Source organism: Schistocerca serialis, chromosome 9 (assembly GCF_023864345.2).
Source record: "Schistocerca serialis cubense isolate TAMUIC-IGC-003099 chromosome 9, iqSchSeri2.2, whole genome shotgun sequence".
NCBI classification, from domain to species: domain Eukaryota; kingdom Metazoa; phylum Arthropoda; class Insecta; order Orthoptera; family Acrididae; genus Schistocerca; species Schistocerca serialis.
In genome coordinates, this window is record NC_064646.1 from 188284567 (window position 1) to 188302952 (window position 18386).

The 18386-nt window shown below is 38.6% G+C and overlaps 1 protein-coding gene across 1 annotated transcript in view; it reads right to left on the reverse strand.

Moving 5' to 3' along the window:
- The window catches only part of LOC126419463 (protein sax-3-like), a 93217-nt gene that overhangs the window by 55354 nt on the left and 19477 nt on the right, over positions 1-18386 (reverse strand). Inside the window, exon 5 of the mRNA XM_050086651.1 lies at positions 8029-8306. Within this exon, the coding sequence (XP_049942608.1) occupies positions 8029-8306 (278 nt within the window). The remainder of the gene's footprint in view (positions 1-8028; positions 8307-18386) is intronic.

Sequence of the window (18386 nt, forward strand, 5' to 3'; positions counted from 1 at the left end):
TCCAAGGTTAGAACCAAAAGTTCTTACTTACATCTAAGAAGGCATTATTCATATTTTTTACTGTGTTAGTAAAGGTGCATACTGCATAGAAGAGACACATCGAACCACAAGAAAACGTTGGAAACAATCTATGGAAAGTGTTATGGATATCGTATTGCCAAGTTTGATCCTCTAACAATTCGTTCATAATATTGGACAAGTCAACTAATACAAAAGCTAGTTTGGTTATACGAAGTTGCAAGGAGATTGTAAAGCTGAGAAGATGAGACATATAACACACATATTACTTATAGAAAATTTATTTATATTCCAGTACCAACTTTGGCTGTTCTATGTGAATGCAGTAAGTTAAAACTCTCGTGACTGTAGTGCTGCCTGAGACACATTATTCAGACCAGTATTGTCCATGGTCGAAATTTGACCAGTTGTGTTTATAACGAAAATAAACTCAAATTTTTTAAATAGAAGTAATTGGAATTTATTCGTATGCAGATTCTTAGTTCTTACCTGGACACTATGTAGATTTTTAGGTCTTACGAGAATGTTATGAGGAAAAGAGTAAGAAAGGACCAAGAGATTGCATGAAAGACACAAATGATGGAAATAATTGCTTTATTGTACAAATTAATGATACGTAATCTCAGTATATTCAAATACTCTTAGTAAATATTCTTTCATCATTTGCTAAATGTCCTTTCTTGTTATGTTCACAAACACAAAATTTCAAAATGTCAAAAGATCTAACATTACTTGTTGCAGTGCATAACAGACCACGCATAAAAACTGGTTGTTTTAATAAAATCCCAATTTTTCGAATGTTTGTCCTTGTGACTTACTAATGATAATAAAAAATACAGGAATAATTGGAAATGGCATTCTTTGAAACTGAAAAGGTAAAATAGTAGCCAAATAGTAAGTATACATTGAATCAAAATTCTCTTACATTGTGTGATGCCAATTAAAACTTGGTAATCAACAGCATTATTGTATAGAATTTTGACATGCATTCTTGTTCCATTAACTAATCCTCCTTTTATGTGTATAGTTCTAATAAAAAGAAAACCACTGCTGATTTTTAATTGTAATTTGTGTGGTAGTAAACTACTTACAGACACAGAATTCAAAAACTCTTGTGGATAGTATTTATCAATTTTGTATTCATTATCATAAATTTTTTATCATAGCTGTGATAAATTTTTGTTTCACATGGCATACCACTGAGTATATAGTTATTTATTATGGTGCATTCTTCATTTTTGATGCTAGAAGAACCGATTTAATGTAATAAATGTTTTCTGCAAGATTACCAGATATTTTGTTAACAATATTCTTTTGATTACTGACTAATGCCATGAAATTTCAATAATATCGTCACTAAACAGTGGAAATTTCCTTGCTTGGCAATTATCAATTTGATTCAAAATTCTACTTCATGTGGCAAAGCCCCCATATTTTGATTTAAAGTAAAATGATGAAATTTATGAAACTCATGCCAACTTTTAATGTGGTTCTCACATAAAGAAGCATGTGATCCATGTGGAACAACTGGTAAAATCTGTCAACACTCACTGCACAAAACAACAGTTTTACCTCCAAAAAGTTTATGTTCATTACATTTGTCTGTAAACCAATCCCTAAATAATCTGTCTACAAGTTTCAGCACTTGAAGTGGACACATGGAAATTTTGTTAGTAAGAATCAATGAACATGAAATAATGTACTGACCATAGTTACTGCCTGATGTTATTTTGAGCACTGAATTTTGCAAAGTTGGTATGGTCAATGTAAATGCATTGTGCAAGAAGGTTCTGTCTCCAATTAGAAGAGCTGAAGCTATGCCACTAAAGACTGTTGCAATGTAACAAAGATTCAGTGAATTTAATTTACAAGTAATTGCAGTTTGTGTGAATGTTCTACCACAACCTGCATGAGAAGTTAAGCAAAACACTTTTGAGCCAGTGACACGGTACCGAACTTCACAAATAACATGGTCAGTTATAGTATGCTGTTCACAATTAGTTCTTTCATAAAGTTAATTAAAATTTAACTCTTCATAGGCTGAATCTAAATTATCTACTTCAGGAAATTGTGGCATTAACACAGGAACATGTAACTCAAGTAATCAAAATAAGTAGACCACTCAAAATGTCAATTTCTAGTGGTGCTCTGTTGCATCAAATTTCTTCATTGTATTCTCTTAAGAAATATTCAAACCACAGTGCTAAAGCATCTGCTGGTATGTTCAGTGCACCAATTATACCAAATAAATGTCCGCCCCTGGTAGCTGAGTGGTCAACATGGCAGAATGTCATACCTAACAGCCCAGGTTCGATTCCCGGCTGGGTTGGAGATTTTCTCCACCCAGGGACTGGGTGTTGTGTTGTCCTTATCATCATCCTTTCATCCCCATTAATACGCAAGTCGCCGCAGTGGCGGCAACTTGAAAAACTTGCACCAGGCAAACGGTCTACCTGACGGGAAGCCCTACCTCAAAGAAAAGCAAGGGAAATAATGATGCCAATAAATAACATTATTTATAGATTTCATTACTATGATACTTTGATGTCCTCTGCTGGCAACATCTTCAACCTAACAGTTGTCGCATTGTAGCTGCCTGGTATGTGTGTGTTACTGCAAATGAACCACGTAACATGAGCCTCCCTAGGATGCGATTTCAAGAAACATTGTCACTTTCATGTGTCATTTGTACTGCAGCACCTGATCAGTGTGCTGAGCAGTTTTTGCGCCAACATACTGGAGAGTTTAATGCATGATAGAGAAAGTATCACCAGAGTTATGAACATGAAAACATGTACTTCCTTTTACCACTCTTACCAGCTATGCAGACACATCTATGGCAAAGTTTGTTCAAATTATGTAAGTTTCATTGGTCTCCTTGTATAATTAATATTAAAAATTGGGACTTCAATTTTCGTGTTCATATCTTAATATTATCATGATTATTTTCTTTATGAGTAGAGAAAATTGACTCTAATTTGTCTTAAGGTATTCAGTTCTTTGGTTAGTGTATTTCACAAAATGTACCTATCAGAATGTGAACAACAAGTAAAAGATTCCTTTTCTAAAGATTCTTACATGAAAGTTAAATTTCGCTTACAAGTAGTTTAATTATTAACTGAGTTGTTGTTGTTGTTGTGGTCTTCAGTCCTGAGACTGGTTTGATGCAGCTCTCCATGCTACTCTATCCTGTGCAAGCTTCTTCATCTCCCAGTACCTACTGCAACCTACATCCTTCTGAATCTGCTTAGTGTATTCATCTCTTGGTCTCCCTCTACGATTTTTACCCTCCACGGTGCCCTCCAATGCTGAGTAACCAGTCAAAAATAGATCTTTTCTGAACTAGTTATCATTATATCCAGTGAATGAACAGTGAAAAAGTTATGGTCCATAATTACTGGGAGATTGATCTTCATCTCATGTACAGCCACAGTCTGGCAGCTGACTGCTCCTAGTACTTCCCACAAAGTGAGAAGCCATTTTCATAATGGCATCCAATGTCTAATGTTTCGCAGTAAGTTCCTCCAAATTGAAATTGTGAGTCACATTGCAATTATAAAGTAATAATGGTGAACAGAACAGCTTCAGATACAAGCAATTATATTAATAAAACCAGTACAATTTTAAACAAGATCATTTTCAAGTGGCAACAGATACCTGACTAGCAAATACAGGCTATATACCAGGGATCCATACATATTACAAAATGAATGTATTTATGTACGTTCCACATCTCCTAATCCACTGGATTGATTTCAGCCAAACTTGGTACAAAAATCACTTAATCACTGGAAAAAATTTCTGTGGGAGTAAGAACCGCCTACCTCTCAAAGGCGTGAGGGTGATAAAGAAGCATAGCTCACGTCATGCAAATAGCCAGATTATATTTATCCAGTACTTGAGAATGAGAGCACATAGTGACTTGCAACAAACTTTACATATAATTTCAAAGCTTTATGAGACCTAAGTTGAAACAATGCCCCAGGAGTAGACAACATAACATTAGAACTACTGATAGCCTTGAGACAGCCAGCTCTGACAAAGCTCTACTATCTGGTGAGCAAGATGTATGAGACAGGCGAAATACCCTCAGACTTAAGGAAGAATACAATAATTCCAATTCCAAAGAAAGCAAGTGTTGACAGGTGTGAAAATTACTGAACTATCAGTTTAATAAGTCACGACTGCAAAATACTAACACGAATTCTTTACAGCCGAATGGAAAAAGCTGGCAGAAGCCGACCTCAGGGAAGATCAGTTTGGATTCCGTACAAATGTTGGAAGACGTGAGGCAACACTGACCCTATGACTTATCTTAGAAGATGAATTAAGGACAAGCAAACCTATGTTTCTAGCATTTGTAGACTTACAGAAAGCTTTTGGCAATGTTGACTGGAACACTCTCTTACAAATTCTGAAGGTGGCAGGGGTAAAATACAAGAAACACAAGTTTTTTTGTACAGAAACCAGATGGCAGTTGTAAGAGTCAAGGGGCATGAAAGGCAAGCAGTGGTTGAGATGGAAGTGAAACAGGGATGTTATTCAATGTGTATACTGAGCAAGTAGTAAAGGAAACAAAAGAAAAATTTGGAGTAGGTATTAAAATCCATGGAGAAGAAAAAATAACTTCGAGGTTTGCCCCCAACACTGTAATTCTGTCAGAGACAGCAAAGGACCTGGAAGAGCAGTTTAACGGAATGAACAGTGTCTTGAAAGGAGGATATAAGATGCACATCAACAAAAAGAAAATAAGGATAATGGAATGTAGTCAGACTAAATCAGGTGGTGCTGACGGATTTAGATTAGGAAATAAAAGAATTAAAGTTGTAGATGAGTTTTGCTATTTGGGAAGCAAAATAACTGATGATGCTCAAAGTAGAGAGGATATAAAATGTAGACTGTCAATGGCAAGGAAAGAGTTTCTGAAGAAGAGATATTTGTTAACATCAAGTATAGATTTAAGTGTTAGAAAGTCGTTTCTGAAAGTATTTGTATGGAGTGTAGCCATGTATGGAAGTGAAACATGGATGATAAATAGTTTAGACAAGAAGAGAGTAGAAGATTTCGAAATATGGTGCTACAGAAGAATGCTGAAGATTAGATGGGTAGATCACGTAACTAATGAGGAGGTACTGAATAGAATTGGGGATAAGAGGATTTTGTGGCACAACTTGACTAGAAGAAGGGATTGGTTGGTAGGTCACGTTCTGAGGCAACAAGGGATCATCAATTTAGTACTGGAGGGAAGTACAGACGGTATCACAGAGGGAGACCAAGGCATGAAAACACTAAACAGATTCAGAAGGATGTAGGATGCAGTAGTTACTCTGAGATGAAGAAGCTTGCACAGGATAGAGTAGCATGGAGAGCTGCATCAAACCAGCCTCTGGACTGAAGACCGCGACAACAACATGAGACCTCTGCTCGCTAATAACCCCCACAAAATGATGAAAGGAAAAAAAAAATATTGCTTACTACATTTTCACTGTTCATGCAATAAAACTGCCACAACAAGCACGGCATTTTAATTTATTACTTTGCTACTACTAACCATTAACAACAGATTTTGCAGACAGTATTCCCATATACCGCTGAATGTAACTGCATAAATACAGGATGTTTATAAATGGAAAGGATATAAACATATTGAAGGAGGAAAGTGAAGAGTGTCTCAAAATATCTAATATCTGGTTTAAAGCTAATGACTTATCTATGAACCATGAAAAGACTGTCAAGATAATCTTCAGTTTATCAAACAGTAACATGGAGTTATCATCTGTTAAACTACTAGGAATACACATTGACTCAAAATTAACTTGGGACACACATACAGATTATGTATGTCGAAAGCTATCACGAGTTATCTACCTACTAGCCAAACTACACACATGTGTTACACAAGATCTATTGCTTCAGTCATACTATGCCTTCTTTCATTGTCATCTACAATATGGCATTCCTTTATGGGGTAACTCTCCAGGAGCCAAAAAAATTTTCACTTGGCAGAAGAAAGCAATTAGACGTTTGTACGGAATCACTGACAACAAGACCTCATGTAGACCTTATTTTAGAGACTTAAAAATTCTCACAGTCCCATCTCTTTACATATATTGTTGCCTATTAAACATAAAAGAAAACTTAAACCACTACACTATAAGGAAATCAGTTCATCAACACAATACTCGACAAACAAATATGATTGATATACCCACAACCAGGCTTAAGAAAACCCAATCTAGCTATGAATACATAGGCATAAAATTATTCAACACTTTACCCATACAGGCTCAATTGGTTTCAATGGATATTTTCAAAACTAAAACCAAAGTGTGGATGAAGAAAAATACTTTCTACAGTGTAGAAGAATTTCAGAATAGTTGTAAAGATGATCTAATTTATTGATAAACTAAGGCTTACTGTTATGTATAGTTATGGATGTAGAGGCAGCTAGCTATAAGCTAATAGGGTACAACACTATCTTTTTTTTTCCATGTAATATTTTTGCTATATGAAACATAATGTACAAATAGCTATAATACTTCTGACAACATTGATTGCATGTTAATGCTGATAAATTATGGCTTACTGTTATGTATGGATCTAGGTGTACAGGCTGTTGTAAGCTAATAGTTTACAACATTGCTATATTTTTACTATCTAATATTTTGGTATGTAAAACATAATGTACAAATAGCTGTAACTCTTCTGACGACATCGATTGCATGTAGGTGCTGAAAGATGGATAAAATAAATAAATAAAATATCGGAGTTTTAATGCTTTATAATATTTATTACATTAAACTTAGAGTTATAAATGATATCTCAAATGAAAGAGCAATTCAAACAGTTTTACCAAGAACATTATAAGTGTTCAATGTGAGCACCATTTATCACATGGCACACATCAAGTCTATAGCCGAGTTCTTCCCAAATGTTGGTAACTCTGTCTTCAGTGATTGTAGCAACAGTTGCTTCAATCCGGTTTCTTAATTCAGGGAGGTATGCTGGTAGTGGAGGCACGTATGCACGATCCTTGATGAAGCCCCAAAGGAAAAAATCGCATGGCAGTAGGTCAGGTGAACGTGGAGGCCATGCAAAGCAAGCCCTGTCATTGGGCCCTTTGCGGCCTATCCAGCGCATGGGCTATAGACTTGATGTGAGCCGTATGACAAATGGTGCTCACATTCAACATTTATAATGTTCTTGGTAAAACTGTTTGGGCTGCTCTTTTGTTTGAGATATCATTTATAACTGTAAGTTTAATGTAATAAATATTATAATGCGTTAAAACCCCGATATTCATTTATAAACACCCTGTATATTGTTGTATGATTCGTAGTTCAGGAGATATGACATCGTACACATTGAGATGCAAGGAAACAAAACAACTGATGTGGGGATGATAATGTGGAAAGAAAGAGGGGAGGAGCAGATAGAGACACAGATAAGGAAGAAGGAGGTGGACAGACAGTAGGGGAGGAGGAGACTAATAGAGAAAGGAAAGAGGAGGAGATGAACTGTGAGAGGGGGGAGTAGAAGACAGACAAAGAAAGGGGAAAGAATGAGATGGACTAATAGAAAACGAATAAATACATACCTGGGCAACACTACATACTCAGCTAGAAATTAATAAAAAAAAATAAGGAGGTTGCATTACGCCATTTCTATAAAAGAATGTATTAAAATAAAGAAAAAAGTTCCAAAGCTAGAGTAACAGTCAATAACTAATATTTAAAAGTAAGTAATACTAAAAAGTAATTTTTGAGTATTATTTATTTTCAGAAATAATATTCATATATTATGGTATTTACATTTAAATATTGGTACTTGACTGTAGTCTAGGCATACGGTAGATTTTGAAAGCATTACATTATTCAGTGTAAGGCAATCACCCTTACGATTTCTGTCATTCCACGCATACACATATCCCCTATTAGTTATCCAAGTACCTTTGGCCACTTGGAAGCACTATCACCACTGCAGACCCAAATGTAAATTGACGTGACTGACCTCTAGGAAGGCCCTCTCAGTTGTGGAGCCAGCGACACTCAGGGCAGAGCAGACGAGGAAACCAGAGTCTTCCCGGCGAACGCCTTGGATACGCAACGACCCGTCAGCAGCAACGTGTAGACGGCCGTATGCGTTACCGGGGAACATGAGCTGCTGCGAACCCTCACGTGTCCAGAACACAGATGGCGGCGGACTGCCGGATGCTGCGCACTCGAACAGGGCTACGCCATTCAGACCCACTTTCTGGTCTTGTGGTCGCGTCGTGATCCTCGGTGGAGCTACGGCAACCAAAATAAACTCACGTGTTACACAGTGGCCTGTGATACTAGTGAGATTAAAGGTACACAATTCAGTCATTTGGCCATGGTAAAATTTTAGAACGAATGTCTTGTCCCATTTCCAGCAGTTTTTGCGATATGTACTGAAATGTTCTTATAATTGCTTCAAAATCAAAATTCACTGGAGGATGAGAGGAATTTGGGAAAGTCAGAAAGGAAGTACAGGTCACTTAAGGATCCAGATGAGATGGAACCTGCCAGCCGAGTGGTACTAGGGGCTTCAGTCCGGAACAGCACCGCTGCTATGGTCGCAGGTTCGAATCCTGCCTCAGGAATGGGTATGTGTGATGTCCTTAGATTTAAGTAGTTCTAAGTCTAGGGGACTGATGACCTCAGATGTTAAGTCCCATAGTGCTTAGAGCCATTGGAACCATTTTTTGAGACGGACCCAGGTGGTATGAGGACGCAGGAAGACAATGATCAGATCACAACAAAATGGGAGAAGATCTAAACCAAGCAACACAGGACCAAAATAAGAAAAAAATGAGGAAAAACGATCGCCAAACAGAGGGATGATCGCCAAACAAAAATAACAGGTCGCCAAATAAAGAAAAAAATATCTCCAAACAAGGGAAAAAGAGTTCGCCAAATAAAAGTAAAAGGTTGCTACACATACATCGCTAAGCAGTGTTAAAAAAAACCGCTAAGTACGAGAAAACATAAACTTAGAAACAGATTACTGAAGACCTAAAGAAGACCGGCATTTGAGGAAAGAAGCCGAAGAGTTACTGGATACAGTAAACCATCCGACGAAATAATGTGCAGAAAATAGAGAGCAGAACAGAAACAAGAAACAGTCTGTAAATATAAAACAGATAACACTGAAAAACAAATACGACAGCAAAAAAATGGAAGCAGCTCGCTAAATGCAGAAACAACAGTCGAACAAGAAATATTGGCCGATGTACATGGGAAAACGATAGCAAAGCAGGCTTTGAAGACCACTACTCAACAATGGGAGTCGATCGGCAAACAGTGAAAATGAATATTATAAAACAAAGAAAAGAAGCAACAGATGACCGCTGAACATTTTTTCTCCCCTTGTCCTCACAGTACGTGGATTCCCTTCACCTAGAGGTCTGACCGCCTGCCCTTCTTTTTTTACCTTTCCCCAATCTATGCTTCTCTCCTCCCTGACGGAGGAATCAGTCGTTCCGAAAGCCAGGGTAATATCGTGTGGTTTTATACTAATAAATCCCACCCCACTTCTTTAAAGAATCCATCTCCCATGTATAAAAAGTCGTATCTGCCGAACTATGTATCGCACAATGGTACAATTTTACACGTAAAATCAGTGGTATATGGGGATACGACCTGCAAAATGTGTTGCGAATGGAATTAGTAGTAAATAAGTTATAAATTAAAGCGTTGTTCCTGGTGCTGCAGTTTAACTGCTTGAACAGAGTGAAAATGTAGTAAGTGAAACTTTTCCTTGCAACATTTTGTGTTTGACTGTGGGAGGGGGTGGAGGGTGGGGTGGTTAGAAAAAGTTTCCAAAACGTTTGAAATTGTATATAAAGTATGTTAGAAATCACCAAGTGCTCTCATTCTCACATACCGGATGAATATAGTTGTATAATTCTGGCACCATGAGTTATGTTGCCTCTTAATGCGAGGTCTAGAATAGTTGTCATCGTCATCATTTTTGACTAGTTTGATCCATTACAAAGTTTATTAACCTCCTACGATGACTAGAGGAAGTGCTCACCTAATAAGAATTGGTTCTCATTGTTGTCTACAAGAAGCTGCTAACAATAATTCGCATAAAAACGCACCGCTGCCAATAATTGTTAAACAGAAGATCAGCCAAGAGCCAGGTTTTTCTTCCATTCAGATATTCAGACGGACGAAGGCTAAGTCTACGAATGCTGCAGACCAACACACATGCGTCATATGGCGAATACCGAGGTCCTATATATGATATACGATAATCACGTGCAAAATAATAACAGGTAATGGTTCATTACATATTATTTACCCAAGAGCACTTGCAACAGCATGAATGTGTGGACGCGGATCCAAAGCGCTGCTTGGCCAATATTCACTCGCGGATGCATATGTATCAATTGCGCAATAGTGTTTCCCTACTCAACATTATTTTAGTGTTTGCCGAAGCCCCCATGCAGATCAACATGCAACCACAGTGCCAAGGATTTGAGTGGAGGGGGACGAGGACGACGACCTCATGTTACTTTCGCAGTGAGTGGCAAAATAGTTTGGAGATTTCACGAAAATTGGCTCTGTGTACACCTGCTACTACACTTCATTCATCACGCAGAGTGTAAACAAACACAAACGCGATTACTAGTCAGCAGCTGTGGCATAAGTAAGGGAGAGTGGGGGAAATACACGAACCTAAGGAAAAATCGATGTGAACCATTCGTTACGTCATTAAAACCTACGAAAATAAGTATATACCATACAATGGACATTTCTCCACATATTCCAATCGTCTATAAATAGTTATAAACAGTACCTTAATTTTGAACATTAAAATAAAAAAAAGTGCATATGCGTGGTATTCCCCACCCCTGAGGGTAATGACACGCAAAGTACTGGGTAATAACACGAAAAACAAACAAGCCATAAAAATGTACAATACTTGCTATTTTTATTTGTTTATTAGTTACTACAAATAGTAAACAGTATATTTAAGAACGAAATAATGCAATTCTAGAAACATCTCTTATAATTTTAGTTTTTCACATTTTTTTATGTGAAAAGAGTTCATTTTCTCATACCATACAGCAAAGATCGCACTTGTAACCTTTTGGAGTGTTCCAGCCACTACATTCTCCATGACTCCATCTGCTACAAGAAATACATCGGTACCATAGTTCTCCATCCTTCCCAAACTCTCTACAAACTAAACAGATATCTTCTGAAATCGCCATGTTTTTACCCTTTTCCCAAGACGTGGCCCCGCCAATTTGTTTAACACCTTTAGGAGCCGAAATTCTCTCGGGCTTCTGTATTTATGCTCGTTTCATCGACGTTCTAAGTTTTTGAAATGTGCATTAACCTCTTCGTCATTAAATGCCTCTATTCTATTAATACTAGTTACTTCAGGTTTTCTCATGCTAATACTTGAGTTTCTTTTTAAAAACAGAGCTAGCCAGTCCTTGACAGCTAACCTAGGGGACTTATCAAAATTGTTTGCAATGTTGCTAGCCTCTGCACAATCAAATGCAATCTTTCGTAGCTGGATGCATGTAATGCCATTTTAATAACATGATCCCTAATCTCATTTTCCCGTTCTGTCGAAAATGTTGGGTTTCTTCCAAGTTTTGGACCCTCGGTATTTTTAACGTTCATTCTCGTTCGCAGAGTAGCTTCATCAATCCCGAAAGCTCTTGATACTTCTCTTATTTTTCTTCCAGATTTGATGGCATCAAGAGCCTTACAAAGTTCTTCTTGCGTCCATTTAGCTTTCTGGGTTTTTCTTTTATAATATCTACCCATCTGAGATTAAAAAAAACTCGTTAGTATTGAAAATATAACCTGCAAGGGGGAATACCACGCACTTCAACAGCAGCGTGGCATTACCCCACTGTAAGTTCGATGACTAACCTAAGGCCGGGATTACACTATCAAATTTCTTTGTCCAAAATCTTTGTCAAAGATATTTGATAGTGTAATAGGGACTTTGTCAAATGTCGTCCAATATTTGATCAAATCTAGGGCCTCGCTGTATATTTGATCCAACGAGTTAAAATTTTTAACTCGTTGATTTGATCAAAGAAACCGCTTGTCTTCTGTTCACTGCAATGTGACATGTTACCACATGGAGCGCTAGCATCGCTGCAGGGTTCTATCGTCTGTAGTGTTTTTATAACCATTGCCGGTAAATACAATTGGTGTGTGCCGACAACTACAAAATTAACAGATGTCTGAAGCTGTTGAGGCGCTTTACAACGTGAGGCACCCTGAATACAAAAATAGATTAAGAAGATTGGAGACCTAACATAACCCTCTCCTGTAGCAAGGAATTGGAGTGTTATAGTGAGCCTGTCTTCTGAAGATGTAGCAGTTCTTAAGTGAATATTGTGCTTTGTGATATGAGGATACACGTCATTGAGCACATACAGAAATGTATGCTCATCCATTCTTAAGTAATTGATGTACGACTTGACGTCTTCCTCTGTAAGCTCACGTAACAAGTTTTGATGAATGCTTTTATCGTGTCGTCGTAAAACCCACGGCTTCACCCAGATTAGATTAGTTTTTCGTTCCATAGATCCGTGCTGAGGAGATCCTCGTGGATGTGGAACATGTCGATTTTTTTAAGCTGAAAAAACAATACTAATAGTATGAATAAATACAATACATCATTTGTTTCTACTAAAAATTTCGCCAATGGAGTAGGAGGAGTTGGCGAGTAGTAAGCTTTTCAGGCTCCTTTTAAACTGATCTTTATTTCTAACTAAATTTTTTATGTTTCCTGGCAAAATATTGAAGATGAGTGTTCCTGAGTAGGGGACCCCTTTTTGAACTAAAGTAAGTGCTTTTAAGTCCTTGTGCAGATCATTTTTGTTCCTGGTATTGTATGTATGAACTGAGTTGTTTGTTGGAAAAAGAGATATATTATTTACGACAAATTTCATTAAGAAGTAAATATACTGAGAGGCAGTAGTTAGTATACCCAGTTCTTTGAAGTGGTTTCTGCAGGAGGTCCGTGAATTTACTCCACAAATAATACGTATTACACGCTTTTGGACCTTGAAAACTTCTGTTTGACTTCAAGATTTACCCCAAAATATTATCCCATATGACATTATGGAATGAAAGTATGCAAGCTTTTTCATTTTTATGTTGCCTATGTCTGCTAACACTCGAATTGCAAATACAGATTTGTTAAGGCCTTTTTGCAGTTCTGTGGTGTGCTCCTCCCAACTGAATTTATTATCAAGTTGTAATCCCAGGACTTTTGAGACTGTCAACCTCGTATGTATGGTTCCATTTTTCCTCCCACTTCTTTTCCGTATGTCCACACAATGCAATTGGAGTACGTAGAACTGCTGCGGTTAATAACAGGTTGTTGTCAGCCATCTTGAACATTGACGAAAAATTTGATGACCCCTTGTAGCGCTACGTCAAAGATCTTTGTCAAATATATTGGACGGAATATTGGATCACATCTTTGACCAAATCTTTGACAAAGAAATTTGATAGTGTAATACCGGCCTAAGCATAACTCGGCACCTAATTCAAATAGCGGGACAAATCTACAATTAAATTAAAGGTTTCATCTAGGGTTAGTAGTTGATATGCAAGAATTACATTAAAGGAACTTATAGTAGCACTTACCTTGCAAAATACAGCTGACGAAAATTACATGAGACACGCCGAAAGTAAACAATACTTCACTACTCCAACAATGCCACTGGAAAATGGCTGGCATAAGCCGCATAGTAGTTGTTACTCCTGCCGGCAGGGTGTAGCACCAACTGGGAACAGCTTGCGCCATTCAAACTGCGTAAATCAGCCTGCGTGGGATTACCCACATGCGTGTAATTCCCCCACCTTCCCCTACTCTTTGTTGTTACGCTCCTGAAAGTAGGTCGTACTTGCTTGTATTAGATATCTTATTGCTGGGTTTCTGAAAATGAAGCTTTAAGGTAGTTTAATGTATTAACAGCAATCGACGTTTTTCTTAATCACATTCTGTTACGTAGTTTTTATTTAAAAAATCGTGTACAGTCTGTGTCTATAAACGCCAGTTGTGCTGTTAACACGTGGCCTACTGTGGAAATGGCTGACGCTACTTCATGCTCCGTAATAAAAGACGTGCATTGAACACAGTTAAAAATGGCGAGAAACAGGTTTACTTAATGTTTTCCGCGAGTTTACAGAGAAAATCGATCTGTAAGTTTTCAGAAAAACTTATCTACATACAGTTAATGTGTTTATGTAAACAAGGTATCTGCGACTTAACTGACAGCCCTGGCGAATTTTAAACGGGTATTCTGGGCATCGCTGGTTCGAATCTCGTGGGCTTTTCTCTTTTCTCAAGTTTTTTTCATACACTTCAACTACCTACCTCATTTAAATATAAAAATTTATCAAATATATGCTAATTAACACGTATTTAATCATCATTTTTATGAAACATGCACGTCTTCTTGTTTCTAACTATATATCACATGCAAAATTCCAGTTTCCATCGCAAATATAAATTCTTAGTTATCGATATTTTATAAAGCATTGTTGGTAAAGAGTGTTAAAGTTAAGTAAACATTACAAAATAACTTTTTGGAGAAAAAAGAAGACTCAAATAATTTTTATTTGGATTTGTTTTAATACTACAGATGTGGTCTCATACGAGCCAGAGTGACAAGCTTCGTAGAAACACGGGAATCAATAATTTTCAGGGCATCGATCACCCCGTACAAATGCGGCATTTTTACATTTGCTACCGTACCAACGCAATCTAAACCCAGAAGAACAGATCTGGGTCCAAGTTAAGAGATTAGTCGCGATAAATAAACAAAATATTTAAGCTACCAGACGTACTACAACTAATGTACTATCATCAGTGTAGCAGATGACAGTTCCAGTACTGAATTGTATTCCTCGATTCGGATGTGCAATGGCTTCATACATCACCGCAAGACTGACCACCTTCAAGTGACTTCAATATTTAACTATATGGTGAAATCTCTGCAATATACTTTTTCGTCGCACATACATCATGCAGAAAAATTACTCCGTGTTTAAGATTTTTCATCACTACTGTTTTTAATTACAGTACTATGTTACCTAAGAACGGGAGCATGTTATGTTTCCCGTCTGGTCCCCTAAGAAGCGTACTGCCGGAATTTTGCCGTATATTATCTAATTCTGTTCACAAGTTAATTGACATTGGAAGCTCAAGTGTTGCTCTGCCCGTAACTTTTTACATGTTAACTGCAGCAGTTCAAGTCACTGCAGGTTAGTTGGACCTGCTGGTTGGCCCGTGCTGTCCAAGTTAAATGCGCCGTTCAGCCTGTTCCACATTATAGCTGAGTCGATATGTGCGTAACACACAGCATAAAATTACCCTTATTGTCGCACTTGACTGTACTCGAAACAGCTAGGCTTCCACTACACTTGGAACGAAATCCGACGAGATTCCGTCAAACGCGGAAGAACACGTAGTGAAATGTTTACATCAGGTTTAATCGTACGATGAACGCAGTATAGTTTAGCTCAGGGGTGTCCCGCGGCCCGCGGCCTGCATCCGACCCAAAGCTGGTATCAAAGCAGTGAGTGTCCGCAGCTCGTGGTCGTGCGGTAGCGTTCTCGCTTCCCACGCCCGGGTTCCCGGGTTCGATTCCCGGCGGGGTCAGGGATTTTCTCTGCCTCGTGATGACTGGGTGTTGTGAGCTGTCCTTAGGTTAGTTAGGTTTAAGTAGTTCTACGTTCTAGGGGACTGATGACCATAGATGTTAAGTCCCATAGTGCTCAGAGCCAAAGCGGTGAGTAAAAGTTAATGAATAAATTTTCATAAAATTCCGTTTATCAAACACTATGTCAAATTGAATATTTTCAATACGGAACTCGCGCCAGACGATGCTATTCTCTCACTGGTCCACCGCGTTTTTATGTGGCTATTTTTAGTATAGGTGTATTATGTGCTGCCCAAAAATACCCGATTGGTTCCAGTGTGGCCCAAGTAAGCTAAACGGTTGGGTACGTCTGCTTTAGATGTGCTGGCAGTCTACAACGTGACACTGAACTGACACACTGTCAGTTTGGCGAAGAGAAATGCGTGTTCGGATTGCTAAAGTTTTCTTTCTTTTTTTTTTTTTTAGGGAGGGACCAAGTTGTCCTCCCGTGTCCCTCGCTGGGTTTTGCTCTTTTTTGCTGACATCGACTGCCAATCATAACTTTCTTCGGGGAAACGCTTATAATAAGATATTTCGCAGCTAAGTACGTACGTATGAGACTTACAGAACTCGATTCTCACTTTTAGAACGAGCACAAAAAGATTCGCCCGCTATAATAAAGACGGGCGTGGTGTTTTGGTTCTCATAGGCTATAATTGACCTCGAGGGCCGCCATTCGTTTCCACCTGACAAGTGGGAAGCCTCGCCCGTAGTTAACGGATGAAAGAGAAATAGCGCCATTCACGCCTCGAGCAATTTAAAAGCACAATTGCTCATCCAGAAACAACTTCTCTTTTCGTAGCGTGCGAGAGATGAAGAAATATGTCTCTACACACACAATAATGAACTTGCACTCTGCCAGTTTAATACCACAAGCTTCAGCAACTGTCGCTTGGTGGAAAAATTTGATCCATGGATCTTGGTCGTTTGCTCGCGTATGTGAATGAGTAGCATCATGACAGAAAAAAATGGGTTTTGTCTTCAACTATGCAAAGAAATACTTTGTAAAGGAGCAACATGTTCTTCAGCAGTGTGACAGAAACCTCATACTAGCCTTCAGCAATTCCTGTTAATCACTGATCACGTATATGTTTTTACAGCATTGAAATAACACAGCATTATTTGCAGTAAAGCAACATATTCCAAAAAAGTATTGTAACTTACACCACTGACTAGTTGAGGTTCACATTATTCCAGAGGACGCAACTGGATACAATGTGGTGTCACTGTCCCTGCTGTAAAAATCAAAGCAGTCTCGCTCGGTGCATGCCATTTCTCAGTTTCCCAGAGCTTGCAATAACTTTGAATGCACCGAGTAACTGCTGTGGTCTTTGCGAAAACAGATGCATTCCGTTTTTGCATTGAACGTGAGCAGTGATACGTGCACGGAAAACCGATGTACAACAGCTGTTAACTCTCCACAAAACATATTAATTCTACTGGTGTTCCGAAACGTACGCTAAATGCAGCCTTTCAGGCAATAAAATCACCTGCACTTTTTGGTATTACTCGTTACACGTTCTCGGAAAATTTTGCTATAGTGAATATAAACGTTGTTGAAATAAGTTTGTGGTCGTAAGTTCTCTGGCAGCCATAATGTAGTTAGTCATTGTCCCTGCAGTTGTGAATGATACGTCTTATTTACATCTACACATACACTATTTGACTGTTAGCACTGCCAGTCGCCTTGTTATCAAACCCAAATTGGGCAATATGAGCACTGGATATACTCGTAGCCTACATGTGATACATAGCTGATGTTATATATTATGTAACCATGACGACCTTCTACTTTAGTATGTACTCGTACACAACAACAAGAGCGACTCAGCTCAACAGATTATGAAGATGCGTAATGCCTGGTGGTTGATAGACAGCATCTCCGAGGTAGCGATGAAGTGGGTATTTTCCCGTACGACCATTTCACGAGTGTACCGTGAATATCAGGAATCCGGTAAACGCATCAAATGTCCAGCATCGCTGGGGCCGGAAAAAAATCCTGCAAGAACGGGACCAACGACGTCTGAAGAGAATCTTTCAACGTGACAGAAGCGCAGCGTTTCCTCATATTGCTGCAGATTTGAATGCTGGACCATCAGCAAGTGTTAGCGAGCGAACCACTCAACGAAACATCACCGATATAGGCATTTGGAGCCGAAGGCCTACTCGTGTACCCTTGATGACTCCACGACACAGAGCTTTACGCCTTGCCTGGGCCCGTCAACACCGACATTGGACTGTTGATGACTAGAAACATGTTGCCTGGTCAGAAGAGTCACCTTTCAAATTGTATGGAGCGGTCGGACGTGTACGGGTATGGATCCATGGATCCTGCATGTCAGCGGCGGGGTTGTTCAAGCTGGTGAAGGCTCTGTGATAGTGTGGGGCGTGTGCAGTTGGAGTGATATGGGACCCCTGATACGTCTAGATACGACTCTGACAGGTGACACTTACGTAAGCATCCTGTCTGATCACTTTCATCCATTCACGTCCATTGTGCATTCCGACGGACTTGGGCAATTCCAGCAGGACAGTGCGACACCCCACACTTCCAGAATTGCTACAGAGTGGCTCCAGGAACACTTTTCTGAGTTTAAACACTTCCGCTGGCCACCAAACTCCCTAAATATGAACATTATTGAACATATCTGGG